Source organism: Misgurnus anguillicaudatus, chromosome 17 (genome assembly GCF_027580225.2).
Source record: "Misgurnus anguillicaudatus chromosome 17, ASM2758022v2, whole genome shotgun sequence".
Lineage (NCBI taxonomy): Eukaryota > Metazoa > Chordata > Actinopteri > Cypriniformes > Cobitidae > Misgurnus > Misgurnus anguillicaudatus.
In genome coordinates, this window is record NC_073353.2 from 27,357,374 (window position 1) to 27,380,397 (window position 23,024).

At 38.4% G+C, this 23,024-nt stretch overlaps 1 protein-coding gene and 1 pseudogene across 11 annotated transcripts in view; both read right to left on the minus strand.

Moving 5' to 3' along the window:
• The window catches only part of caska (calcium/calmodulin-dependent serine protein kinase a), a 197,827-nt gene that overhangs the window by 87,545 nt on the left and 87,258 nt on the right, over nt 1–23,024 (minus strand). For all 11 annotated transcript variants that reach the window (XM_055216501.2, XM_055216502.2, XM_055216507.2 and 8 more), the window contains exon 2: nt 13,533–13,645. In XM_055216501.2, the coding sequence (XP_055072476.1) occupies nt 13,533–13,645 (113 nt within the window). The remainder of the gene's footprint in view (nt 1–13,532; nt 13,646–23,024) is intronic.
• On the minus strand, nt 8,713–8,829 carry LOC141350283 (5S ribosomal RNA; annotated as a pseudogene).

Consider the following 23,024-nt stretch of genomic DNA (forward strand, 5'->3'; position numbering starts at 1 on the left):
CTGCAGGGGGCGTTGGTCCTCATGGACGAAAGTGTCGAGTGGACGAGTCTATGCATGCGTTGTTACAGTAATAAAAATCTGGATTTTACCCTTTATTTTAAAACAGAAGCTTAGTTTGTAATTCATTAATATTTTTATGAAAATCCAACAACAATTAAACAAATACAAACTCACTAATATTAAGGATGAAACAAGACCTTTATTAGCCGTTCTTTTTGGCTTTTACTTCCATCATTGTCCTGTCAGGGTTGCCAGATCAGCGTAACAAAACCAGCCTAATGGCCATTCAAAATTAGTCCAAAAGCATCACAATGACTATTTACATTTATTTTCCATCTCTAACCCACTGACAATGAATGTCATTCTAAATTATTATTGATTAGTTGTTGCAGCCCTAATTTCAAGGATCCTTTAAAGTCTGAAAAGGGTGATTCTTCAGTTCACAAAGCAGCAACAACTTCACAAAAAAATTTGAAGATGGGATTGTTTTCGGATTTCTACAAAGCGAGCATGAAACAAACCTTCTCATCCACAGAGAAACGCTTACAGCCTCTGCGGCTTTGTAAATGAATCATTTTAAGATTCACTGACTTCAAAATGTTTTGAAGGAGGAAACATGAAACGCAGCAGAGTGTCTTCTAAATTATAATTGTGAATTTCCCACAGGCTGTTTGGAGGCTTTCTTCTCTGTAAATATCCAAAATGAAACCACTTTGAAAAATTACACAAAATACTTGATCTGAAAAGGCATAATATATCAGGTAACTAAACACAGGATAAAAACAGTCAAAATAAACTTTTGCTGTTGTGCCAGCTGAAGCTCTGCACTGATGATGGTAATAGTTATGATGCATACCACCGTAAGGGGACCTGTTCCTTCAAGAAAGACTATAAGAGGCCACATTACCTTTGGGTTTGGGCTTATTATTTTAAACTTTTGGTAAATGTTCCCCCTAATCATTGATTCACACCAAAATTTGATTACAGACATCTGAATGACCTCATGCTTTCCCAAACCACTACCTTAAATAAGCACATAGCGACTGACAGGGGATACAGAACAGTCAAAATTCCTACTTGGAGGGTAGCATCATTGTTAAGCAGCCACTATTCTGTGTGCTGGAGGAAAAAGCCGAGTGAAACTTCATTCAGGACTAAAAACTTCCACCAACATGGATAAACCCCGCAGATGTGATGCACTATGATTAATTTATTTTCTTTTAAGGCAGCAACTACAAAAAGTAAGAAAAACTGAGATAAAATCAAATAAAGAAGAAAAATAACTAAACTATACAGATGAAGTGAAAGTGACGTAATGACCAATGCATGGTAACCCTTCCAGTGAGTAATGAACATGCATTGCAAGTAGTGAAAACACACACACCGGGAGCAGTGGAGTAGCTATTTCTCGTCGTGAATGTTGATCTGTATTTAAACCTCCGTATCAAGACACATTTCTTGAAACGACTCTGTGTTTACTAGATAGGGGAAACACTGGCCCTAAAGAGGGTTTGTGTTTATAGGTGTTGAAATATAATTTGAAGTCATTGTTTTTGTGTTATTAATTATTATCATATGTATCTGTTCACCTAAATATGAAAGAAACAGCAAGTTAATGAAAGCTATTTAGCTGAAATGCATGCCTTTGTTTCAATAGGGCATATTGACCATTTGTTATCTACTCAAGGGGGGATGATCTTGGATGCGTTTACACAGACCCCTTCCTGCTGTAATGGTTAACTGATCAAAGGGGGATGATCAGGAATGCGTTTACAACTGTCCTTTCTTGCCTGACTGTAACCTCTCTTTCATGTTTGTGTTGTAATCTAAAGGCATTGTTTCCATCTGAAGGGACTGCCCCCTTCGAATGGCTTTAAATGTAGTGCATGTATGCCCAGGGTCAGACTTGGTTACTGCAGCACCCCGAGCTCTATGCTCTGATTCCAAGAACGCTTTCTGCAATAAAGACTACTGCTCGAGGAAATCCAAGTCTCCTGGTCTTCGCTAAAAAAGTTTCCAACAGATGGTGCCGTGACCCGGATAGAGCTTCTCATTTCACCAAATATCTACTAACATCGCTCCAGACTGATTTTTTCAGCTCAACTTTGATTTGGTGAGTGTCACTCTATCAAAAGAACCTCTACAGACCAGTACATGTGGTTAAGTGTTAACAGACAGCTGCAGGGTTCTGTTAACAGATGTTGATTTACCCTCTGTTTAGGCAGAGAAGAATTTGTGTTATCCTCTGTTTATCAGAGAAGAAAGTTTGGTTATCCTCTGTTCAGGCAAAGAAGAAGTTTGGTTATCCTCTGTTCAGACAGAGAAGAATTTGGTTATCCTCTGCTTGGTCAGAGAAGAAGCTTGGTGTATCTTTTGTGTATCAGAGAAGGCCACAGATGAATAAAAGCAAATAGGTCCTCCTCTGTTTTCAAAAAAAGAATTTGGGGTATCCTTTAATTTGTGGGGGAGATTAACAACAGTGGTTGTCTGTTAAAAGAAATCCACTTAAAGGTAAAAATGGTTAAAAGGCATCCTAGACTGATTCCCACAACTGAGAAAGGTGGACTTGCAACCCCTTTATGGTCAGACAATGAGTTTAGCTCAGTCCTGAATAATCACATGGATTCTATTGTGACAGAATCCGTTAGACAGAATCTAACACAGAAATTTGGTATTGATCCAGATAGGACGTGGACTCTTGAAGAGTGTAAGAAAGTTTTGGGGGCCTGTGTTAGAAAGAACAACACAAAAGGCATTATCTACTGTTACAGAGAATACAGTTTGGCTTTAGCTGCAAAGCAAACTGAGTGTATTGCAAAACTAGAGAAGAAAATTCAAGATATGTGTTCTCATGCTATCTCTCCTAATGAGAAGATAGGCCATGACATGTCTTCACTAGAAGACAATCAGAAACAACACTCAGATGTCCATCCTGACTTACAGTCTGTTAGACAGAAACACAGTGTTTGTGTTAATCACAGAAATAATATAAGTGAGAAAGCATGTGATTCAGTTAAGGTGTGTGGAGCAAGGAAAAAGGCTCAAAGTGAAAATGTTGGAACTGCATTTCCTTCAATGTCAGTAGTTCAGCTACAAGATGTAGCTCCAGAAACAATAGATAGACTTGCTGAGAGTTTGCCATCAGCACATGGTAATTTTTCTGAGTTCAGAGGAGCATTGTCCAGAAAAATCCGTTTGTATGACTTGTCTTTAGCTAACATACTGCAGCTTATGTCACAAATTTTGTCTGAATCAGAATTCAGTATTTTTGAAACTGCTGTTAAAAGTTATGAGTTACAGGAGGCAAATAAAGATGGGTTAAGAGAAGGAGTGTTAGCCATACTGAGGGACATTGTTGGACCAAAGGTTGATTGGACTAAGATCACTAGTTGTGTGCAAAGAAAGAATGAAACTGTGAGTGAATACACAGAAAGGTTTTGTCAGTCAGCTGCAGCATACAGTGGGATTGCAAATAATCCTGAAGATGTATTAAACGATAAGGGACCACTAGTCCGCTCATGGTTTGATGGCCTTTCATCTGAATACAGGAATGCTCTGCCCTTCCTAGACCTAACATGGTCCAATGCAACTCTGAGAGGCAATTTGGATAGATTAACCACTTGGGAACGAGATTCTGATGTTAAGACAAATGTCAAAATAGCAGCAGCATTGCTGAATAAGGCTAACAAAGAAAGTGGGCCAAATAAATGTCTTAGGAGGGAAATCAAATGTCACTACTGCGGGAAGCAAGGGCATTATTTAAAAGAGTGTAGGAGAGGCAAAAAGATACTTGGAGAAATTAACAGTGTTTCTCAGCTCTTACAGAGCCTGCTTACAATACTAAAGCAGCCCCTCCCTTCTACACCTAATCTGTGGGGCAACTTGCTAAGGGTCTAATCATTAAGGCTGTGAGAGGTTATTGTTGTATTAAATTTTACAAGGATGAAATCTGGATGATGTCTACTATGACTTATGTTTCTTTAGAGGATTTTGTTGTTGTTGTTGAAGAATTTATTTTACAGTTTAAAAGGAGGATTAGATTATTTAGAATTTAAGATGTTGATAGCTCCTATGTTGACAGGGACAGACTAGGACACATGGACCAGTGAGGAGCCCAGGGCAGAACCGAATGCAATAAGCGTCGGGGGCCAAACCCTGTGGTGAAGATTCCCTCATAGGTTTTTCCCCTCATTTAGTTCATCCTCACCTCACCTGGTCCTTAGGTGTCAAACTAAACAGACTAGGGTAAAAAAAAACACTATACGATCAATGACATTTTAATTGAAGGTTATAAAAATCTATACGATCACAATGAAGTTAACATTCACAAGGAAGTTAAAACTATACGATCACAAGATGTTCAAATTTAAAATGTTTTGAATGGAATACTGCTCTTTTGTGTCTTTATGTTTGTGTTGCAGATACTGGACATGACAGTGACACCCTGGTGTGAATCACCCTGGAAAGCTATCAGTTTGGACCAAAGAGTCATTTTGCGAAGGATTTGGAGCGTCAAAAATCAACATACTGTAACATCTGAAACGACTGTTAGCAGCAAAACACAGCGCATCTACAATCAAGGACTGCAGAACTTTCAGTATACAGTTTTGGTTCCAAAAAAAAAAAAGAGAATCATGATATTCTGTGCCAATTCACACATGTCAAATTTGACTGTAACTTCCAATGTTACAAGACTAGAAGATGGGACATTATGTTAACCAACATACGTCAAAGAATGGACTTAAGAAGTTTTAGAATTAAATTATGTGAGAGTTATTTAGAACTCTCAAAGGGGGAATTGTTGAAATATAATTTGAAGTCATTGTTTTTGTTTTATTAATTATTATCATATGTATCTGTTCACCTAAATATGAAAGAAACAGCAAGTTAATGAAAGCTATTTAGCTGGAATGCATGCCTTTGTTTCAATAGGGCATATTGACCATTTGTTATCTACTCAAGGGGGGATGATCTTGGATGCGTTTACACAGACCCCTTCCTGCTGTAATGGTTAACTGATCAAAGGGGGATGATCAGGAATGCGTTTACAACTGTCCTTTCTTGCCTGACTGTAACCTCTCTTTCATGTTTATATTGTAAGCTAAAGGCATTGTTTCCATCTGAAGGGACTGCCCCCTTTGAATGGCTTTAAATGTAATGCATGTATACCCAAAGTCAGACTTGGTTACTGCAGCACCCCGAGCTCTATGCTCTGATTCCAAGAACGCTTTCTGCAATAAAGACTACTGCTCGAGGAAATCCAAGTCTCCTGGTCTTCGCTAAAAAAGTTTCCAACATAGGCCATAACCACACAATCAGATATATTGAGTTTGGAGAGGATTTTTTCACAGATGGCTGACAGGTGGAATTGTGACCTTAAGGTGCTACAAATACAAAGTGGCACAGATGATGGCTTAGTTTCCCCCAGCGGATGTCTACACGACACAAAACGGTCAATGTTGGAATGAGCCAATCACACTAAAGTGTAAAACAAGATGTTTTCTTTATTTCTGGGCTTTAAATCTAGTGGTCTTCAAACAAAGCCATTACCAAGTCTTGATTTCTGCTGCTGTCTTACACAGGATGCAATCTGAAAGCAATGCGTTACTTCCTACAATTCAGATGAAATATATTTATGGCACATTTAAAGTCAGTGTAAACTGAACTGAACAATTTCCTGATTTAGTTTCTTTTGCGGTTCTTCACCCCTATTCTGGGGGCTAGAATATTCACTGTGGATATGCATGCACATTTTAGCAACCGACCACAGCTCTGATGTGTCAGTACTGTATTTTTCCGGACTACAAGTCGCACTTTTTCATAGTTTGGCGTGTCCTGGAACTTAAGTTAAGGCGCGACTTATACGTCAAAATGATTTTATATGAACCAAGAGAAACTATAACCATCTACAGCCGTGAGAGTCCGCTCTATGCTGCTCCTGTATTTATGTAATTGGACTCAGAGTGATGCGGAACAACTTCGGGACCTTTTTGAACTTGATTTTGCTTGTCGTGTTAATTTAGCCTATTCAGCCGCCCAGGTATGTTCTGTATGTTATTGTGTATCGTGTAAATAACTGTTTATGTTACTTAAACATGTACGGACACCTATTGAGTCTGCTGTTCTGTGCTATTGTTTAGTTGAATAACTTGCCTTTCCAAACTAAATGTCTGTTCTTTGGCTTGGATTTTGTTAATTCATTTTCTAAATAAACCAGAGGTGGAAAGAGTACTGAAAATTTGTACTCAAGTACAAGTACAAGTAATTGCTAAAATAATACTCAATTACAAGTAAAAGTACTGGTGTTAAAAATGTACTTAAGTAAAAGTACAAAGTACCCCTCTTAAAAACTACTCAAGTACAAATTACTTTTTAGCCGGTGATATTTATTGAATAAACATTAAATCCATTGAATGAAATCAGAAATATGAATGGATTAAAAAACAGGCAATTGTGTTTTATACAAATAAACACATAGTACAGGAATTTTGTCTGTTTAAAGAATGTTAAATGATTTTAACAGCAGCTATATTATTTCATATTGTTTCTTCATATATAATTTTTATGAAGTTATAAAAATGGTCTAATGTTATTATTATTAATGAATTATGATGCAACATAAATAAGCTTGTTGGGTTATTTTATTTAAAAACAGATTTTTTTTACATTAACTCATTCCCCGCCAGCCATTTTTCGAAAAGTTGCCCGCCAGCATTTTTTATGATTTTCACAAAAGTTTTACAAAATGCCTTCCAGGAAAATTTTCTTCTAAAAATATGTAAAACATACAAATATATCAAATGTAAGAACAGACCCTCTACTTTTAAACAAACAATAAAAAAAGTGAAAACCCGTTTCATCCTATTTTTTCCCTGCTTATAAACTCTTAAATATTGGTATTTTTCTTTACAAATACAATTTTTTTAGCAAAAAGCTGAAACAATTGCATTTTTGTGAAGGAATTTAGTAAGAGATCAGATTTAGAACGAATATCAAACATAAAAGAGTAAATAACGTTTTGGCTTCAGTTTATCCATAAATTGTGTAAGTCCGCTATCTAGTGGACAATCACTGTATTGCACATTAACATAAATTCTTCAGAAACACGTTTTTATGCAAATGTTTTTTTCTTAATTGACAAGATACCTCGTCAATGGCGGGGAAAAGAGTTAAAAACTATTATTGGAAAAGAAAGCTTTGAAAAAGTAACCTACTAATATTTCAAAAGTTATCAGCATTTAGCACTGACATATGTGTAATTTAGACAAGCTGTTAGTGCAGTTACACTGCTACGCCAGTGGGACGTGGCAACAATAGAATTTGATAAAAGAGTCCTTATTAGACTGTTTATTATTATAAGCTTAAAACACTGATTCAATATGAATAATACAATGTTGACAATGACATGAAATTTAACTTTGAGCGCCATTTTACAATGCAAAATCTTTTTCTACGGTCTATGTGCTCGTCACCTAGGTAACTGAAGCTCATGTTTCAAGTGATGTTTTCAGTCAAATTATCGTGAGGTCTACCCAACATTAAAAACGAAAACGATCACATAAATATGGTTATAAGTCTTCTTACCATAATGTGCTTTTTGAAATTAGAGGCTGAAGTATTGTAAGCCGAAATCACTGCAGATGGCAAACAAAGTTTGCATTATTTCCACGCTCTCTCCTTTCCTTCCTCTGTTTGTGAACAACTCCCAGGTGCGGCCATGGGCACTCATCATCCGGTATTTCTTCTGAATTTTTAATTAATTCAGCGTCCATAACGCCAAAGTTCTTTGACATTAAAACACAAAATACAACGTCACAGTGAAGGACGCGCGAGGATCGATTGAATAGCTCTCCAGAGACCGGGCTTTCTTCCCGGTCCAAATACAAGGGTTTTTATTGGCCCGCCCACGATCAATTATTTCTATTGGATATCCAAATGCTGTCAAAGATTTGAATATTAATTTAATTCAAATTCTACAAGTACTTAGTAACGAATGTGATTTTCAAAGTAGCGAAGTACATTACTTACCTTAATTTGTACTTAAGTACAAGGAAAATTACAGACTTAATTTACTCATAAAAGTACAAGTACACAAAAAACTACTTAATTACAGTAACGTGAGTAGTTGTAATTCGTTACTTCCACCTCTGAAATAAACGCAACGTATAGTCCAGTGCAACTTTTACATATTTTTCCTCTTCAAAACGCATTTTTTTACCGGTGGAACTTATACTCCGGAGCGACTTATATTCTGGAAAATACAATATTTTTAGCAAAGCAAAATTAAAACTCTCTTAATAATTCCTTACATTTATATAGCGCTTTTCTCAGTACTCAAAGCGCTTTACATATGAACGGGGAATCTCCTCAACCACCACCAATGTGCAGCATCCACCTGGATGATGTGACGGCAGCCATATTGCGCCAGAATGCCCACAGCTTATTAGTGGAGAGGAGACAGAATGATATAGCCAATTAGTATGAGGGAATGATTAGTAGGCCAATGGGCAAGTTTGGCCAGGATGCCAGGGCACACCTCTACTCTTTTTCGAAGGACATCCTGGGATTTTTAATGACCACAGAGAGTCAGGACCTCAGTTTAACGTCTCATCCGACTTTTTTGACAGTATAGTGTCCCCGCCACTATACTGGGGTGTTAGGACCCACACAGACCACAGGGTGAGCACCCCCTGCTGGTCTCACTAACACCACTACCAGCAGCAACCTGGTTTTCCCAGGTGGTCTCCCATCCAAGTACTGACCAGGCTCAGCCCTGCTTAGCTTCAGTGGGCAAGCTGTCTTGGGCTACAGGGTGATATGGCTGCTGGTATATGAAGTTACCAGTAATGCGTATTCCTCAAAGACAGACAATGCAAGTGGTAAATGGAGAAGAAGAAATTTAAACAGTAAGTAATGCCTAGTATCTTAAGAGAGGAAAGCCAGAGAAAATCCACATTGAAATCCCACACAGAGCAAGAGTCAGAAATGCCACTTCATTATGAGAAGTGTTACTTTTTTACAGACACTATTAACAAGTGATCTATAATTATTCTGCAAAAGGATTTTAAAGGACACACAATTGGATTGATGGACGTGGGAGCTGCCACTCCAAACCAGGCATGATGTGATGAGCGCTGTGGTGCTTGGTACACTCTTAAAAAAAAGGGACAAAAAGGGACGAGCCCAGCCGTTGTGTTAAATTAACCCAGAAAATCTCAACAATGACTCAACAATGGGTTAAAACAACCCAGCATAGGTTAAATTACAACCCAGGGGGCTGAGATAGTCCCTACTTGGCCAAACGCTGGGTTGAAAATAAATCAGCATTTTTGTGTACAGTTCACTTTCGGAGGTTTCCAATATGTACAGGACCTAGTACCTGAACCTTTTTTTAAGTGGAGGATTCAACAGAGTCAAACCAATACCAAGATGTAATGGATATTAAACACTGCAGATCACTGATTGGTCAGAGAAAATCACCACTACTCGCATCATTGTTCAATGCAAGATTATCTTTCTCTCGTGTGCCTTCAAGCAAACAAAGTGATGTCGCTATCTGTGCTTTGGTGTAAAAGTTCCCAAACTCCTTTTTAGTGATGAAAAACATCAACATTCCGAGAAAAAGGGAACACTATTCCATCGATATGCTTCGTTGCTCCCATGAAAAGAAGCTCAGGCCGCCTGGTCAAGGACGCTTGTCAAAAAGTACGGGGAAGCTTGTTAACACTTTGGTCACTCTGAAGTCTGTTTTCTCGGAACTAATATTTTGGTAGGAACTAGGGGTGCACCGAAATTTCGGTCGCCGAAAATTTCGGCCGAAAATGGCATTATCGGTTTCGGGCCGAAATAAAAAATCCAGCCGAAAATGTAAACCGAAGATGAATGTCAACCGCGCCCCTTTCATCTGTGCGCTAGCGCTTGGGTTTCACTCAGCCTCACGGTGATCAGTCGTCTCCCACCCCTCCCCTTCGTGCTCAAGCAGGTTTCACTCAGGGTCCAGCTGTTTGCACGCGTCTGCAAAGATTAAGAATGTCTTGATGTGTGAACTTTAGAGAGAGTCGCGCTATGTGTCTCTTACTGTAATCCATTAACGTACATTTGGCGAATAAAGCAATGAAACACAACGTAACGTTTTTATGTGGAGCGACTGTTGCGCTGTTTGGGATTCACCATCAGTCTCTGTATATGCATGCGTTTAAGTGCCCTTAAAGCCGAAAGTATACTAGGGACGTCCGCGTATGCGCGCCATCATTTTCGTCATCAGGAGGGTCCGCGGCCGGCCGCGCGGACCGTCCGCGTGCAGCCCAAAATTTGAGACCGCACGGACAGTGCGCGTACAGTCCGCGTACAACATCGCATGCGCGTGAAAATATTTAGACAGGACACTCCACTACAAACAATTATACAAAGGAAATAGACAGAATTTGCACACATACTATCGTTTTTCTTCTTTAATTTTATTTCATCCATAAACAGAAAGCTGTGGAGCATGTTTGTTACCATATTGTTTGATTCCTGTTCTTTGTTGTCTTCTTGTTTGTTCTAAACTGTGTTTGCAATGGTGGATCGGTTTCTTTTCTTAACCTATCCTAATGTTTTAATGTACTGTAAATGTCTCCAAATCAGTGCTGCACTAGAGTAATAATTTGAATAGAGACGCGTTTAAAAAAAAACAAGCAAACATAAAATCTCTCTGTTATTGACAGGGCACATATAAACAAAATTCTCTCCACAGTATTCTTTTTCTAATAAAAACATTTGTTTATGTCTGTATAGATTACAGTCAGATTAACCTACTGAAGTCTGTGTCATTAATGTTGATCAAACAACCCATGAGAGACAAATAGCTCTAAAAAATAATAATATATTTAATTTATTGAGTTATGATTAATTTAATTTGATTTCTGTACCTAATGCTAATTTCAGACCTTATTAATGTACAACTTTGTTCTCTTTTATACATTTTTGCAATTTCTTTATTGTTTATTAGATTTTTCCCACCTGCTTTTTGCTGATCCGAAAAATAATCTGATCTGTGCCTCAAAAACTGTAATGTGATCCGAGTTTTTTTATCCGTCACACACCCCTAGTAAAGTTAGCACACAGTGATAGCCATAAATGCAATTGTACTAATAATTGGCATAATAATTTATTTCGGTGTTTCGGTTTCGGTTTTTCGGCCTTGGTTTCCTTTTTTCGGTTTTCGGTTTCGGCCAAGAATTTTCATTTCGGTGCATCTATGGTAGGAACTAAAAACTTTACATTGTATGTTTCTCCGGAATCAGTCAGCGAAGAACGTCTAGGCTATATTCCGATTGGTTGCTGCCGTTTTGCCTGCTGCTTTTAACCGCGTCAAAGCTCATTACCATAAAGTTTAGCTTCTTTCAACTTTCTGAATGACGCCCTGAATGTTTAAAACGCCCAAAACATGACGCCGATGGATTTGACGCTCCTTGCAGCTGAGAGAAGTTAGCTTACATGGTAAATAATTGACTTCCGGTAACTTTGGAAGCTCAAGTCGGCGGTGGTGTGAACGTACAGTAACGATAAGTCTATAATCTCACCCACTCCAAAGCGGCACTAAACTGCAGTGGCAAAGCAAACCGAGCCAAAGCAAAGCAATCCGTGTGGTGCCGAGCAGAGTTGTACCACGCAATGGAAAAGTGACACTAGTTTCATATTTGCCTGCAAGGACATGAAAAACTTATAAAAGTTATTGCAGGAGAAGCTTCGGTCCTATAGCTTTTTAACTGTGTGAGAGTATTTGTCACAGTGTTAGAGGCGAGGAAGTGTGTGCGAGATTACAAATAAACTACAGAGAGGAAAAGCTGATTGAGCTGCTTTGTTCCATCACTCCAGGAGGAATTGGCTCTTGAAAGGTAATACAGTGACAAAAGTCACAGTTAGCATCTTAATATCACAGAGTCTCATGTGTTTAACAGCATATTGTGAAACAGCAGCATGAGTGTGTTTCTCCCACACAGGTGAAAGACGGGAAGTCTGTGCGTGACTAGCAGTGAACTCAGAAGAGTGGACGAGACATTTAAGGTTGACGAGAGGTTAAATCTGTAGACTGAGACAATGCAATTCCCTGAGCAAAGATCTCTCTCTCTCTCACACACACACACAAATATTGGAAGCAGATTTTATCGCCTTGTTTTGTTTTTAACTTATTCACTTGTACCCCTCAACTTAAACTCTGTATGTACTGTGCTAAGTGTATCCACAGTGCAGATCACTGGGCAGTATGAGACTATTAAGTGCGCTTATATAGGGAGGTAGTCAATTCAAATTAGATTTCAAATTTGAATCTCAACCTTCGTATTAGTGCTCATTACTGTATAGGTAGAGTTTATCCTGTTTTATCATCACATTATGCAGTATTTAAATGTGGATGTTTTCATCTATATGCTTGATTTTACATCATTACGATAAAACGTCTTAAAAATTTATTAATAGCATACAATCATGGAAAAACTTCAATGATCCCTTTCAATTTTTCTAGATTTACTATTTATAGGTATGTGTTGAAGTAAAATTATAATTTTGTTTCAATTTGTCTACTACAGACATAATACGGACATACTACATACCAAAGAACATTTCTGCCAAATTCTTAATAGAAATAAAATGATTTGCAGTTATTTACTGAAAATTGAAATGGGGAAACATGGTCAAAATAACAAAAAAAGATGCAGTGTTTTCCGATCTTTAATACTGCAAAGAAAACAAGTCCAAATTAATTTCTCAACAACAAAATACTAGGGATGCTCCAATCGATCGGCTACAGATTGTTATCGGCCGATAACGGCATTAAATGACTCGATCAGTACTCGCTTAATTTGCCAATCTCATGAAACAGTCTTTCTGTTTACTTTTGTCATCATAGGGATCCTAAATGTGGCTGCGATTAGAGACCTTTTTTCACGCCGTGCGAGCATTTTTATAACCGTTGCTCATGTGCGACGTGCAAATTTTGATTTCTCTCTTTGCCTTTACAGAGATATGTGTATTTTCTATGAGGACACGCCCCAGTCCTAACATCGCAACACATCTTTACATCCCAATCAAACAACGTATACAACACATACAGTACTGTGCCAAAGTCTTAGGCCACCATGCCAGAATTAGATTTGTTGTTTTTGCAATGTTAGTGATCATGTATGGTTGTTTCTCAGTCTCTTTGATGGAATACATCCAGAAAATACAGGAAATGTGAATATACACTGTAAAAAATTTGCTGTCATTATGTAGCTGGTTGCCAGTAACTTACTGTAGAAGATAAAGACTGAAAATGTACAGTAAGTTACTGGCAGCTAGTTGCCAGTAATATCCAGTAATACTGTAATTTCTACAGTGTAGTATTAAAAACTGTATAAAAATGTAAACTGATGTGTCAAGTTTTTAGGGTAAACTCCTCTTCCACTTGAGCAATAGCAGGAAACTGCAGGATCTCTTAAACCTAAATAAAATTAAATCCTAATTTCTGATTTATTCTCCACACAATATGGATAACAGTCAATGTGTCTTACCTTCTGTGCTGAGGCCAGGGCTTGAGGTAAATTTGGCCACATCCACAATCTTCACAGCAAACTGCTGGCCGGTCTCCCTGTTGATGCATCTTCGTACCAGACTAAACGGCCCCCTTGGAAGAAAATACACAAGAAAATTAGAACAGCACCTGAGCCATAGTCATTAATGACAGACTAATAATAAACAGCCAGTGATACCAATTCGGATATCTACGATGCAGGGTGGCTAATGGCTAACATATTGCTGATATGACACAATACAATACAGGCTAATGAGACATGCACAACAAAAATTCAGTAATATAAGACATGAATACCTAATAACTATACAGGTGGTATGGGGAGCACTGAAACCAATTATACTGACAAGTGCAAAACCTTATAGAATAATTTGGAAGGGAAAGCGAGAATGCAGCACTGTCATCCTAGATCCACATGAGGCTCACTAGTTGAGCATTAAGGGCTTAGGGTAAGAAGCCTGCCCTCTTTCTTGGAATGGAGGAATGCTTAAAGCAGATATGAGAAAGATGGGAACTCTCTGTGCTAGAAGAGCATCTGAGGAATGACACGGAGAGGTCGACTTTTCCCGTAAAGAGCTCTGATCAAATACCCCAAAGCTTTTAACCCTCATAGGATGAGCTTTAAACGTTTCTACAAGCCTGAAGAGAGATGGCAATGGAGAAACCTTTGGAGCAAGCTGAATTCTTTTGCTTTTGTTTGTGTGTGGTGGTTCTGTTTTTGTTCATGTGCTGTAGGGTTGATTAATAACTCCTCTCATCTGTGATGTTCTTATGGTTGATGGGATTGTGTAATGTAGTGGGAATTGGGGGGTGATAAATGGGAGCTATTTGGTGTGCATCTGTGGTAGATTTAAAAGTATTCTATTGTCAGTTTCTACAATGTTATAAAAGTCACAATAAAATGTAATAAACAAATAATCACATTTATTGCCACAACTGACCGTTAAAGCACATACTTTACACAGTCCAGTGGCTGTCATGTTGGGGATGTTTTTAAGGTTCTGTCATCTGATATTCAAGAATCAATAACAACAGATTCCCTTTAGAGTAGTTTATTTCTGATAACAAGCAACAAAAACCCAAGTAGATTACCTTAGTTCAAATCATAGCTAAAGCTAGGGCTGCACGATCACAGGACAAATGATGATCACAGTTATTTGCATAAACTTTTGAACAAGGTTAAAAATCACGATTATTCTTTTTGTGAAAAACTTTGGCTAACTTGACACGCAATTGCCTCCATTATTTCCATGTGTCTTTGCAAGCAAGGCGAATATGGTATTGCGTTTAGCAATGTACCCGTTATTATTGTCTGTGTCGTGGATGGTCGGGGATATAGCAGTTTTTGCTCATTAATATCGCGATGATTATCATTAATTAATCGTGGGGCACACGTATCATTATCATGATAAAAAATACAATTAATCATGCAGCCCTACACTGTAAAAAATGAGCTGTAATTATGCAGATGGGTGCCAGTAACTTACTGTAGAAGATAAAGACTGAAAATGTTTCATGTTTATTTAACTTTAAACAAACTGTTGTCAGTAAATAACAAATGTAAAATCTACAGTAAGTTACTGGAAGCTAGTTGCCAGTAATACCCAGAAATACTGTAATTTCTACAAAAATCTTTTACAGTGTAGCTAAAACGGGAAAAAACTACACCCAGAAAAATCAAAAACTGTACTGAGCTAACGTTACTGTATATAATGTGTATTATACAATGTATAAAATGCAGTGGCGGCTGGTGAATTCTTTTTGAGGGTGCACAATGCAAAGCTCGTCAAAACATGTATTTTGGCCGTCATGTGTGTGGCTCGTCATGTCAAAATATGTGTTTGGAGCATCATGTGAACCTATGTGCATCATGCGTCGTGTCAAAATATGTGCCTGCTGCAGATGCTTCAAAAAGGTTTATGATAAAAGATATACACACCAAACACATATTTTGACATGTCGAGTCACACACATGACAAAAACTAGGGATGCACGATATATCGGCCGACATAGCGTTATCGGCCGATAACTGCTTATTTTTAATATTACCGGTAATCGGTCTGATAGCAAAATTAGGCCGATAAATGAAAGCCGATAAATGATGGATTATTTTGGTTTGTTGAACCACTTCACTTGCTCATTGCTGGCCATGTGAAGTTTTGATTGGTGCTTTCTGTGACATAGCACAAAAATGACACGTGTTGCGGGCTTAAGAAGAGTATGCTAGTCTATCGCAAAGACAAGATGTCCGTGGTCTGGGAGTTTTTCATTGTGAAAATAATATGAATATTTATCGTCCTATATATATATATCGGTTATCGGCCCCCAAATATAAAGAATTATCGGTTATCGGTATCGGCCAAAATTTCCATATCCCTAACAAAAACATTTGTTTTTTTTCCAACAAGGTATTTGTTCCAGAGTTCAGTTTAGCCATTAGCCAGGCCATTAAACAAACAGAGACCAGAAGTTAAGTTCCGACTCCAGACGCATAACCACAATAATGCGCGTTTGTTCAATAAAACTATCTATATACTGAAAAATGGTGTCAAAAATTTCTGAAATGTTGAAATACTACAAAACAAGAAATATTTTAACAGCATTTGGTCTGTACAAAAGTCACTTTATCTAAATAAAAAAAGACTTGTAGTATTTCAAAGAAAACTTCAAACATGTCAGATCAGATTTCATCAAGTCCATCTCCATCCCTTCAATCTTTCTTCAGAACTACATGACGGTGATGTAACTGCAAGGCAAACATTGATAGTTATGATGCTAATAATACATTTTCCTGTACAGCGCTCTTAGTAAAAATAAGTTGATATTTACATATTCTAAGCTCTGCAATATGTAGGGTCTTTTTTCAGAGTTTTTCACATAAATAATTACAGATGACCAGTTTGGCACTCTGTACAACAGATGTCCATACATATAAACACATTTTCTCAGTCAAGCAATACAGTTGAGCCAAAAGGTTTTTAGCAACTTGGGGCATTTTTATTATAACTAGATGTTTCACCCAAGTGACTTACAGTGTGTTCAAGCTATACATTTTTCTTAGTACTGCAGGAATCGAGTCCATGATCTTCGCACTGCTAGTGGAATGCTCTACCAATTCAGCTTCACTTTTTCTAGAAATTAAAATGTTCAGTCACAGATATATTTATATAATTAGCTTCAAATGTGGAAAAACTTTGATTTTATAACAGCCTTACAAAACTTGTCAAATAGACAGATATTTAAAACCGAAGTCAGAAAGATTGAAATAAGATCTAAAACTGCAATGCAACTGGAAAGAATGCAAATTGAAGAGAGGTGGGGATGCTATTCTGAGAGCTTATTATCACTGTATTGGTGCGAGAGGGGCTGTGTTTTCCTCAACACAAACTGCAGAGCAGATGGCGTGAGACGTTAAGACGCTTACTGCAGACAGAGGAAATACCAGTATATCACAAAAGGACTTCTAGAGATGCAGAAAAAATATGTGACAGATATCATTTTCTTTTCTTTTTTTCTACTTAAAATGATCCTACATAATGTAAAGAACATTCTGTGATAAATATAACCTTGCTCACTGATTGAGTAAGACCATGCCAAAGATTGAAATTAAAGTAAAAATCAATTATTGAAATTAAATTTCTTACAATGGGTTCATACCAGCCGCGCTTGAGGCATCAAATTTGCGTCTACCGCATCTAGTTTGCCGCTTGAAAATTTTGAGTTTACGCGCTTCATTCGCGCTTGAAGTTCTAGTCATTGAGACATTCACGCCGAAATTCGCATCATGGGAGGGGCTTCTGCTGTAATCACGTCACTACTAGAGCAAGCTCCTGATTGGTTAACGCGGTGCGGTTTTCAGCCAAAGTTAAACATTTTCAACTTGCGCGAATGGCGTGGCAAACGCGCGAGTTGAAAGATTGTAACTAGACTATAGAATGTAAAAAATATGGACGAAGTGTGCGTGACATCACCCATCGGTTTGTGAAGATCTTTCTGAAGCTTAAAGTAGGCGTTGCCTGCAGTCGGCGTCTTGGCCGCACGTCACCGCAAATCACTCACGGAAAAACGAAAATGGGTAGAGGCAGGACGTGGATGAAGCTGAGGTGGCTGGTTGGTGAAACCACGCCTGCGTAGTTCGATTCTAGTGACAGCAGTGGCCGTTCACCCCTCACTCAAGTGGCAACCGCCCTTAATTATGCAAATGTTTAAGGCTTAATATAATTTATGACTTCATCCGAGAGATCGGAAATTAGGCGGAAACACGTCTACCGCGCCGCGCTAGATGCCTCATTCGTGGTGCGAAACCTCCAGACGCGCGACAAAGCGTCTCCACATTGACATAACATTGAAATCCCTCGCGCTTGATGCCTCTACCGCGACTGGTGTGAATGTAGCATGAGAATTAGATTATGAAACTTCACAGACAGGGTCAGATATGTTTGCTTAAAGGGATAGTTCACCCAAAAATGAAAATGTTGTTATCATTTACTCATTTACCCTCATGTTGTTCTAAACCTGTATGAGTTTTTATTTTGATAAACACAAAAGTAGATATTTTTAAACATTATGCTAAGCAAACAGCTGATTGTAACCATTGACTTCCATAGTAGGAATACAAATATTATGGAAGTATTCGGATAAATGATGAAGAAGATTTCTTGATAAATGATGGTAAGCACACAGTTGATGGTACCCATTGAATTTCATCATATCTGTAATTCCTACTATGAAAGTTAATGGTTACAATCTGCTGTGTGCTTACCATCATTTAATCAAAATATCTTCTTTTGTGTTCATCAGAAAAAAGTAATTCATACAGATTTAAAACAACGTGAGGATGAGAAAATGATGACAGAATTTTCATTTTTGGGTGAACTATCCCTTTAATAAACCTTGTTTTTGCACCACTATATACACGCTTAACAGCAGTTCTGCACTGGCCTTTTGCCATTGGACCGCTAACCGCCAAGCCCTGTAATCTCAGCGGCAGCGCATACGAAGAACCTGTGCTTTGCAGTGCTTATTTAGCACAGCATTGTGGGAGTTTGTGGCAGCAAGAGCGAAACATTAAATGTGCATCAGCCATTCGCTCCCAGCAACTGCTACGGCTGACATGCACAAGCAGCGACATGCTGTAGCACACAGCGGGGTGCCGTGTATGGTGCCAGCAAAAACTGATTAGATAAGCCCAATGCAGGCATGAGAACTACAGGTACAGCTCACATACACAGCATAAACCACTCTGAGCAAATGTGTTTCTGTGCAAAAGGCATGATGGTAAATACAGTGATCATAAATAATGATTGATGGACAGAGAAGATGTCACTTGCAACAGCCCGTGACAAAGGAAGGTGTGCTGGCATGTTGAAAAGTTAGGACAGGAAGAAATTAAGAATGAGGAAAGAAAAAGACAAAGAAAGATGAAACAGAACAATGAGAGAAATGTGAAGTAAAAACAAGGAGGTAGTGGAAGGGGAGTTTAAGAGAATCGCTCAGACAGCAGGGAAGCTGGCAGGGGAAGATCGCTGGTGTTTCATGACAGCTGGTATCTATTACAGTGCACGAGAGATGATGGCAGCGGTGCTAAGTTTCTCCTGTGGTGGATAATTCCTGCAGCATAAACAAAAGACACTGAGCGTGTGAGCATGCATGCCTGCGGGTCACCAGGACACCTCAGGGCTCCATGCCTGTAAAAATGGCTACATATCGTTGAAGTTTGTATCTGCATGCATGTGCATGAATTTGTGCCAGCTGAGTTAATCCACATTGAAGTAGCAGCTAGTCCACGTAACTTAAATACCCAGTCAATGGGTCTGTGTGTGTGTGTGTGTGTGTGTGTGTGTGTAGGTGTGTGTACATGTGCATACACAATGCACTGTGTCAATATGCATAATAAGGGTAAATGCATTACCCTTTGCTGCATTAAACTAACAAATGAGAAATTTTGATTTTAAATGCTCATTTAAGCATGGATTAGCATCGGCATTACCAACTAAAAACAAACACCATAAATGCGGATCTGGGTCAACTCATCTCAGGTTTCAAAGATGGCTAAATAAATACAGGCAGATGAGGTAGTAAAATAAAGAGGAAGAAAGATAATAGGAACCTGCATTGAAGAGAAGAATAATGATGTTCAACTAAGCATGGGAGGGGGTAAACGTTTTAATGTGGTGATAGAAAATCTAGCTCAGACAAAATAAGAATTATTCCCCACTAAATAAGATTAAAACAGTAGTTTTCAGCTGCTACACTAAAAAAAAAGATTAATTTAATTTTTTTTATGGTAAGTGGTCGCAATCAATTTATTTAAGCTACATTTAAACAAAAAAAATTAGAAAAACAAAACAAAAAACTTCTGTTTAAATGTAGCTTAAATAAATTGATTGCAACCACTTACCTAGGGCTGTCGCGGTGAAGGAATTTCCCTTGCGGTGATTTTGCGTGGCTCACCAGCGCGGTATGCGGTTTTACCGCCTCATTTACTAAAATAAAATTATTTTTTAAATCCAGAACAATGAGGTCAACTAATAAGTGTAGGCTACATGTATTTCCCCTTATGAAAAAAGATTAACACAAGCTATACTACAGCTAAATATATTTTTGAGAAAACAAAAATAAATTGAAGAACATCATTTAGGCTTGTTAAGCGAAAATTAACAGAGCATCGGCCAATAGAGAACACAGCAGTGTCTCAAAGAAATTAAAATTAGCCAGTATTTGTGCACCTGTAAATGCACAAAACGAATGCAATACAGAAAGCAATGCATAATAATTTAGGGCATTTTTAATAATATATTAGTAGATAAATTATATTATAGCGTGTATAAAGTATGAAAACGAATGTATCATCATTTTGGCTAAATTAAGCTGAGAGGTCATATTCAGTCACACTGATTTGTCATCATTTCAGAACAAGCTTAAATGCTATCTATAATAACTTACATTATATCCTTTGTCTTCCTTTGTCGAAAATATGTAGAATTATATGCGAGTAAAAAAGCAAAAAGCGGAAACGTTTAGCTCACGCGGAGCGAAAAGCCGTTAATAAAGCAGACTCTCCGTGTATAGAGGATGTGATTAAACAGTCGAGTCGGCAGATGATCATCAATGTTTATAAAGTTTCACGCAGATACTGTAGATGAAAAACTTGGATATTTAAATGTGAAAGTCAAGTGTGCAGTCAGTCAGTTCACAAAAGCCACCGAGGGTTGCGGCGTTATATTGGCTGCATCCACGGGGCGGACGTTGCAGATGCACAAAGAAAAAACCTATAAAGGTCTTTTTTATGAGGTTTTAATACTGGTAAGCAACCAGTTATATTTTGGCGTTATTTGGGTTGATCAGTTATATTAAACTACTTTTAATCTTTTAAACTGCATCTAGAGGGAGACGACGCCACAGTTATTCTGTCATCTCAGTTTTACTTTTTCACACATTCACTATGATTTAACGAAATATGAAGTATTACATTTTTAATTGAAATTTACGAAAAACAAATTGGCATACTCTCTTAACTCTTGACAATCTATTTGGCCTTTATTATACATGTACTGCATGACGTGAAAAACAAGGCTGCATATAGTTTCATGAATTTAACGTGAAAAGGCGCGGTTGTTGCGGTTGCTTTTTTTCCATGCGGTTGGGCTTGTCAGTAGCGCGGTCATGCGGTAATGCGGTTACCGCGACAGCCCTACTTAAAAAAAATTTGAGTAAATTGAATGAATCATTTTTTCAGTGTACCCTCATGTTCCAATTTTTAACTAACCAACCTGACTCAATCTTAAGGGCGGAGTCCACGATGTTTGAAAGCCAATGTTGATATTTGAAATCACCTAAACAAACACGCCCCTACCCCAATAGAATCTGGACCTTCTGTTGATAGACCCGCCCCACACATACGCAACCCGGCAAGGATGTCGGTTAGTAGACACGCTCCTTACTGCTGATTGGCTATAAGTGTGTTTTGGTAGTCGGCCCGTCTCCTTTTCCAAAGCGTTTTTTCAACATCGTGGACTCCGCCTTTAATGGGGAGCTTAAAGTTGGAAGGAAAATGGTAATTGGTTAAGCCCAGTCTATGATGTTGCCTCATATAGTCGCAGCTCCCCAACAGAAATTGCTATTTGCCGCCATAACTGCTGATGCTTCTCCAACAATGTATGCAACAAGCTTCTGATACTGTGGGTTACAAGCCCATTGCAGGGTTTCCCGCAGCACTTTTCTGTTCGGGCGGCCCACCTAAGCTGGGAAACCCTACCACCTTAACTAAGTCATCCAAAAAAAAATTCGCTGCACAAAAGGCGGTCAAGTGCATCTCGGGGAATAGCATGGACGCGCTTTACACCGCGAGCGGGCACGCACACCACATGGCCGAAATGAGAGAAAGACATGATCCGTCACTGTCTGGAGGATAACTAGCCAGATAAAACATTTTATTCATTAATAATCTAGTATGTGTTCATTTTCTGTTATAGTTTCTTTAAAATTGTGTTTTATTTGAGTGTTTTAAATAAAAATATTTTCATCATGACGCGTGCAGGTGGGCCATGCCCCCGGCCCCGCCCACCCACACAACCCTACCACCTTAACTAACAAATTTTCTGTGGGAAACCCTGCATTGACACCATTTACTAGCTGTCTGCACAGTAGTGGCCGGTGACTTCTTTTTGAGGGCGCTCGATGCGAAGTTTGTCACAACATGTATGTAGCCCGTCATGTGTGTGGTTCGTAATTTCAAAATATGTGTTCTGTGCATCGAGTTATCCTGTGTGCATCACATGTTTTGTCAAAATAAGTGCCTGCTGCAGATGCATCTAAAGCATTTATGATAAAAGAGACGCTCACGTTTGCCAGATACTCGCATAATCTCATGTGTAACCAGAGTTTAATGTTAAGGGAGTGTCTTGCGTGTATTTTGTGAATGTGAGCGTCTCGGGTTTTGACGTGTGTGCAGGAGGCACTTATTTTGACAAAACGTGTGATGCACACAGGATCTCTTAAAGTGCAGAACACATATTTTGAAAAAAGTAGCAACACACGAAACTCCGAACACTTATTTTGAAATAGCGCCCCTTTGGATGAGCAGTCACGAGCCGCCACTGGGTCTGCATGTTGACGCGAACAATGACGCAGAAGTATAAATAAAAACTGAGCCTTCTTAAATCAAGCTTTAAGAACCAGAGGTGGGGAACGAAAGGATTACAATGGCTTAAAAGAATCCATTCACACATAAACTAAATAAAAAGGACTAAATCAACAAATGACCTCTGTCTTGCTCTTTATGGTAGAATTTGCTCAAATGCAACATAAATTAAAGGATAAAGGGCTAGAGGAATGGTGTTCACTCACAAGGCAGTGGTGATTTCATTAGAGCAAGACGTAAATTAAGATTATTACGATGTGTTATCGCTCCGACACTTGCTGTGAAGAACATCTTCCCCCGGCAAGAGGAAGGGATAAAAAAAAGTTTTCT